General features: G+C 46.9%; 1 protein-coding gene across 1 annotated transcript in view; it reads left to right on the top strand.

The window, feature by feature from the left end:
• LOC143929839 (prominin-1-like) overlaps positions 1-6,000 on the top strand; it is a 148,929-nt gene that overhangs the window by 120,536 nt on the left and 22,393 nt on the right. Inside the window, exons 11-13 of the mRNA XM_077453814.1 lie at positions 952-1,111; positions 2,702-2,854; positions 4,444-4,567. Of these exons, the coding sequence (XP_077309940.1) occupies positions 952-1,111; positions 2,702-2,854; positions 4,444-4,567 (437 nt within the window). The remainder of the gene's footprint in view (positions 1-951; positions 1,112-2,701; positions 2,855-4,443; positions 4,568-6,000) is intronic.

Below are 6,000 nucleotides of genomic sequence, written 5' to 3'. Positions count from 1 at the left end.
AGGTTACAGCATATCATTACTGCTCATTGGCTGCTAGAGGTCACAGCACGTGACTTCTGCTTTTTAATTGGTTGCTAGAGGTTACTGCACTTTAGTACTGCTCACTGATTGGTTGCCAGACTGTACTCAGGGAGGCATGATATACATATGAATGCTGCCTCTATTTACATATTAATGCAGACGGTCCAACACTATTAACATATCAGCGGTGCCACTATTTACATATCAATATCGGTTATTTACATGTAAACACAGGGTCTACAGCTGAGTCATCTGTACACAACAATAGGGCAGAGCTGGGCAGCATTAATAACAGAACTTAACACGGAGATATCGGGACACAGCACAGGACTAAAACTTCAAGGGAATTTAAACTGGGATAGTTGGCAAGTATGAGGCAGCTGCCTTGGGCCTCAAAACCCAGGGCAGCTGCCCCGTTTGCCCTGCCTTAAAGACGGCCCTAGCCAAATCGGGGGAGATGGAGGGGTGGATGTAGGCTCTATTCCTTTACATAGTCTCCAGTCTTTCCTCCCCAAACTCGCTCATCAATGTCTTTATGGACCTTGCTTTGTCCACTGTACACTATATTACCCCTCCACCAAATGATTTGGACCAGTGCACAAAGCTAGGTCGATAAAGACATGGATGGATGAGCGAGTTTGGGGTGGAGGAACTTGATTGGCCTGCACAGAGTCCTGACCTCAACCCAATAGAACAGCGTTGGGATGAATTAGAGTGCAGACGGTGAGACAGGCATTCTCGTCCAACATCAGTGCCTGACCTCACAAATGCTCTTCTGGAAGAATGGTCAAACATTCTTAGACACACTCCTAAACCTTGTGGAATTGAACCATACGTGTAGAGCTGATCTTGGATCTATGGCTCATTAAAAAAATCCTACAACCTAAAGTAATTTTTTTTGATTTTTTTTTATACTCTCGACATTTTTAGATGTACAGAGTCAGCTGGTGAAAATAAAACAGAAAATCGCAGATGCCAGGAGCAAAATCCCCATCGTGGACACATTAAATTCCATCAATTCCGTGTTGGATCAAGCAGCCAATTTCACCGGCAAGAACAAGGGGGATATTCTGAAATATGAGTATTACAGGTGAGCGGCATGCGGGTTCTCTTATTACGGGTAAAGCGATGGATGGGCGAACCCTCCGGGTGTTGTAAGGCAGCCACGGGGGCCACAATGAAAGGGCCACACTTCTTAAACATCTCATCTACCGTAATGGTATACTAATCACAATCTCCACCCACTGCCAGAAAGTGGGCGGAGCTGTCTGTTGGCCAATCACCGGATTCTTTTAATGAGCAAACCTTGCCACTGCACTTAGATGTTAGTACAATGATTCTTTACCAGACCACACGCCCCGCCTGAATTCGTGGCCAACGCGTTTCACCCTGTAAAGGGCTGAGTCATAAAGATGCGATAGAGAACTTTATTTGGACCTGATAATTAAGCATTTTATATCCAGTACAGTCTGGGCCAATTCCATTGTTGCCATTTAAAACACCTACCTTTGCTTGCGTTTTCCATGTAGTGTGCTTTTCTTTTGGGTGCAAATTGGTTCTGTTTTGCATGCAGTTTGCTTCTTTTTTGTGTGTAGTTTGTTCTTGTTTTGAGTGCAGATTGCTTGTGTTTTCTATGCGGTTTTCTTGTGTTTTCTATGCGGTTTTCTTGTGTTTTCTATGAGGTTTGCTTCTGTTTTCCATGCAGTTTGCTTTTATCACCATGCAGTTTTCTTCTGTTTTCCATGCAGTTTGCTTTGATTTCCATGCAGTTTGCTTGTGTTTTCATTGCAGTTTGCTTTGATTACCATGCGGTTTGCTTTGATTACCATGCGGTTTGCTTTGATTACCATGCGGTTTGCTTTGATTACCATGCGGTTTGCTTTTGTTTTCCATGCAGTTTGCTTTTGTTTTCCATGCAGTTTGGTTCTGTTTTCCATGCAGCTTGCCTTTTTTTCCACGCAGATTGCCTTTTTTTTCATGCAGTTCTTCTGCTTCTGTTTTGCATGTAGTCTCCTTTTTTGCACACAATTTTCTTTTGTTTACCATGCAGTTTCTGTTTTTGCATGGTTTGCTGTTTTTTTGTTTTTTTTTTTGCATGTAGCTTGCCTTTGGTTTGCGTGCAGTTTGCTTCTGTTTTGTGTGCAGTTTGCTTTTATTTGGGATGTAGTTTCCTTATGTTTTTATGAAGTTTGCCCTGTTTTGCATGTCTTTTTTTGTTTTTTTTTGTTTTCCATGCAGTGTGCTTGTGTTTTGCATGCAGTTTGCTCTGTCTTGCATGTCTTTTTCATTTGTTTTCCATGCAATTTGCATTTGTTTTTGAGTGTAGTTTGCCTTTTTTTTTTGCATGCAGTTTGTTTCTGTTTTGCATGTGTTTTCCATGCAATTTGCTTTTTTTAATGAGTGTAGTTTGCTGTTGTTTTGCGTGCAGTTTGCTTGTGGTTTACTTCTGGTCACATGCATGCAGTTTGCTTCCATTCTGGTTGCAGTTGAATGTGCATCTTCTGGAAACTGAAAAAAAATCAGAGTAGGTTACGGGGGCTGTAAGTTCATAACCTACAGAAAGGCGCAGATAGAAACTGGATATAATCCTACAGGAGGTGGACTTGTCATTTAGCTGCTTTATTAGCATACATCAAACATGCTTTGTGTCGCTGATGTCGTCTTGTCTTTGTCCTTCTAGGTGGATAGTTGGGCTCTGCCTCTCCAGCATCATTCTCCTGGTGGTTGTGTGTAACCTGTTTGGCCTTTTGCTTGGCCCATGTGGTCACAGAGCGAACAAGGACCCCACAGAACGCAGCTGCGCCTCAAACTCCGGAGGGGATTTCTTCATGGCGTAAGTGAAATAAAAGAAGCGCTTAGTGCCAATGTCCTGCAGTGTTCTCTTATAGGACTTGATGGATGCTGACGCTCTTATCAATGATCACTGGACATTGTGTAAATCCAGTTAAATTTTTTTTTAAATGCTTATTCCTCCTTCCCTTGTTAAAAAAAAAAATAAGTTCTACTTACCTCTCTACACTGCAGCACTGTCCCTGACTTTCCCCTCGGTCCAGCCCCAGCGGTCCCCCTCTGTCCAGCCCCAGCAGTCCCCCTTGGTCCAGCCCCAGAGGTTCCCCTCTGTCCAGCCCCAGCGCCAGCGTTCTCCCTCGGTCCAGCCCCAGCAGTCCTCCTTGGTCTAACCCCAGGCAGCCTCAGTCCAGCCCCAGGCATCCTCCTCTGCCCATCCCCAGGCGTCCTCCTCTGCCCATCCCCAGGCGTCCTCCTCTGCCCATCCCCAGGCGTCCTCCTCTGCCCATCCCCAGGCGTCCTCCTTTGCCCATCCCCAGGCGTCCTCCTTTGCCCATCCCCAGGCGTCCTCCTTTGCCCATCCCCAGGCGTCCTCCTTTGCCCATCCCTAGGCGTCCTCCTTTGCCCATCCCTAGGCGTCCTCCTTTGCCCATCCCTAGGCGTCCTCCTTTGCCCATCCCCAGGCGTCCTCCTTTGCCCATCCCCAGGCGTCCTCCTTTGCCCATCCCCAGGCGTCCTCCTTTGCCCATCCCCAGGGGTCCGCCTTTGCCCATCCCCAGGCGTCCTCCTTTGCCCATCCCCAGGCGTCCTCCTCGGTCCAGCCCCCATCGGTCCTCCTCGGTCCAGCCCCCATCGGTCCTCCTCGGTCCAGCCCCCATCGGTCCTCCTCGGTCCAGCCCCATCAGTCCTCCTTGGTCCAGCCCCATCGGTCCTGCTTGGTTCATCCTCAGGGGGCCTCCTGTATCCAGCCCCAGGGGTCCTACTTCGTCCAGCTCCAGTAGTCCTTCTCTGTCCAATCCCAGCAGTCCTCTTCTTTCCAGTCCCAGAAATCCTCCTTATTCCAGCCCCAACAGTCCTTTTTGGTCCAGTCCCAGCATTCCTCCGTGGTCCAACCCCAGCAGTCCCCTTCCAGGCACAATGATCCTCCATTATTTTGCCCATTTTTTGTAAGCCTAGCCTGTCATTTGCAGGCACTCCACTAGAGGGTGCACCAACCTTCTGTTCCAGGTCTGTACACCTGCTGTACCCAATATGAAGGGTTCCCACCATCCCTGTGCTGAGTTCCTAGGTCTGTACACCCACTGTGCCTATCATGAGGAGTTCCCGCCATCATTGTGCTGAGTTCCCAGGTCTGTACACCCCCTGATCCCATTATGAGGGGTTCCTACAATCCCTGTTGGATTATTATTTTATATTATAGAGGATATAACAGGAGGAGCTGGGAACACACAAAGATGCATGGGAACAGAGCCTGGAATCTTGGCCGGGTGATCTCACTGTTGAAGTCCCCCAGGCCAGGACACATCTGGAACAATCCATCCAGCAAACTCCATCTTGAAATCTCACTTATGGCCGGACTGGTCCATTATCTCATTGGTTCCCTAACATGTTAACCAATCTGTGTTGTTATTGCAGAGGTGCCGGATTCAGCTTCCTCTTCGCCTGGCTGTTGATGCTGGTCACTGCCATCTTGTTTGCTGTTGGAGGAAACGCCTACACGTCATTCTGCAAGCCGTGGACCAATAAACAACTTTACAAGGTGCCCCAATACATGTCTTGTGTAAAGCATGGGAACATAGAAGGGGAGCCAACCAACAAAGCTCCAGTATAGACAAGAGCATTTCTTTGGGTTGTAATGACCATGGATGAGCAGTGCCCCGATTAACAGTGCAACCCCATCAGTGGTGCCCCAAATACCACCAAAAGAAATCTCTAGCTGTATAAAAAGACAATTTTGTTTTGGGCACAGCTGAAAATTGTCCTGGGCAGGAAGGGGGTAAAAGTGCCCGGTAGGCAAGCAAGTGGTTAGACAGCTATTAAGGATCACGGAAGCTTTTTTATTTTTATCCTGGAACCCCAGCATTGTCTAGTGTCTCTGCTTCAATGTCAGTGATGGGTGTGCTCAGCCTGGGCACCATCACTACAGCATCATCATGACTGGTGGAGGAACCGAGAGTAGTAAGCAGATGGAGGGATTCAAATCACGTAAGTCAGTCGTTTTCCACTTGCGAGGTTTAGGGGGGGACATCAACTGTGGCCTCTAATGTTACTAGGGGTCCCACAAAATATTCAGTATGGTTAACGCTACAGAAGACTCTCAGAGATTCCAGACTTACTGGAAGTGAGTCAAAACCTATGGACAATGCAACAGGAGACTACTAGAGATTACAGCTACCCCTACGACCATAAAACCCCTTTATAAAATCAGTGCTCCCTACTGAATGCTGAGGTGCTACAGCCAAATGGCAAGTACCAGTGGCACCAGATCTCCTCCATTTTTGGTATCCATATCAGCAAGGTCCATCTCATTAATCTAGCTAGCTTTCTTCGGTGAAGCTGCTTTATATATACCAAAAAAAAAAAGAAGACTTTAGGCAACGTCCAATAACAGAGGAAGCAATAACAGTGCTACACAAACGGTCAGAGTCCAAAGTTTTGTTTTATTAATCCGTTTACGCCGGTGTTTCATCAGATTAGGCGACCCGTCAGAATGTGTAACAGAAGTGATGTTCCTTCGCCACCATCTTGCTACACCCCGCACTCCTCCACAGCAAGAATACACTGAGAAGGGGGCAAGCGGACATCTTGTTACACCCACCAGAGTTTTGCATTTTACACTTATTTTTAACATATATATAGTGAAATACAGCCCTCATTAGACTGGTTAGATCAGCCATTCTCAACCAGGGTTCCTCCAAAGGTTGCTAGGGGTTCCTTGAGCTGTGTGGCTGATGAACCACCTATTTTATGATGTCTACAGAGTTCAAGGTTCAGCACCACTTAGCAAAGCCAGCAGCATGACACCAAATATCTTTTTAGCTGTCTTTAAGGGTGGCATTCTGAGCACCACTTTAAGGAGGGACATTCTTCCTATTGACCACCAATATAAGGAGCATTGTTCCTATTGGGCCCTGATGATTTGGTTTTAGTAAGGGTTCTTCGAGACATGAAAATTATTTTTGGGGTTCCTCT

The sequence above is a fragment of the Lithobates pipiens genome, unplaced genomic scaffold (assembly GCF_037356315.1).
Source record: "Lithobates pipiens isolate NorthernLeopardFrog02 unplaced genomic scaffold, aLitPip1_a1.2 Scaffold_25, whole genome shotgun sequence".
Classification (NCBI taxonomy): Eukaryota; Metazoa; Chordata; class Amphibia; order Anura; family Ranidae; genus Lithobates; species Lithobates pipiens.
Note: the sequence above shows the minus strand (reverse complement) of the source record. Positions and strands in the feature narration are given on the sequence as shown.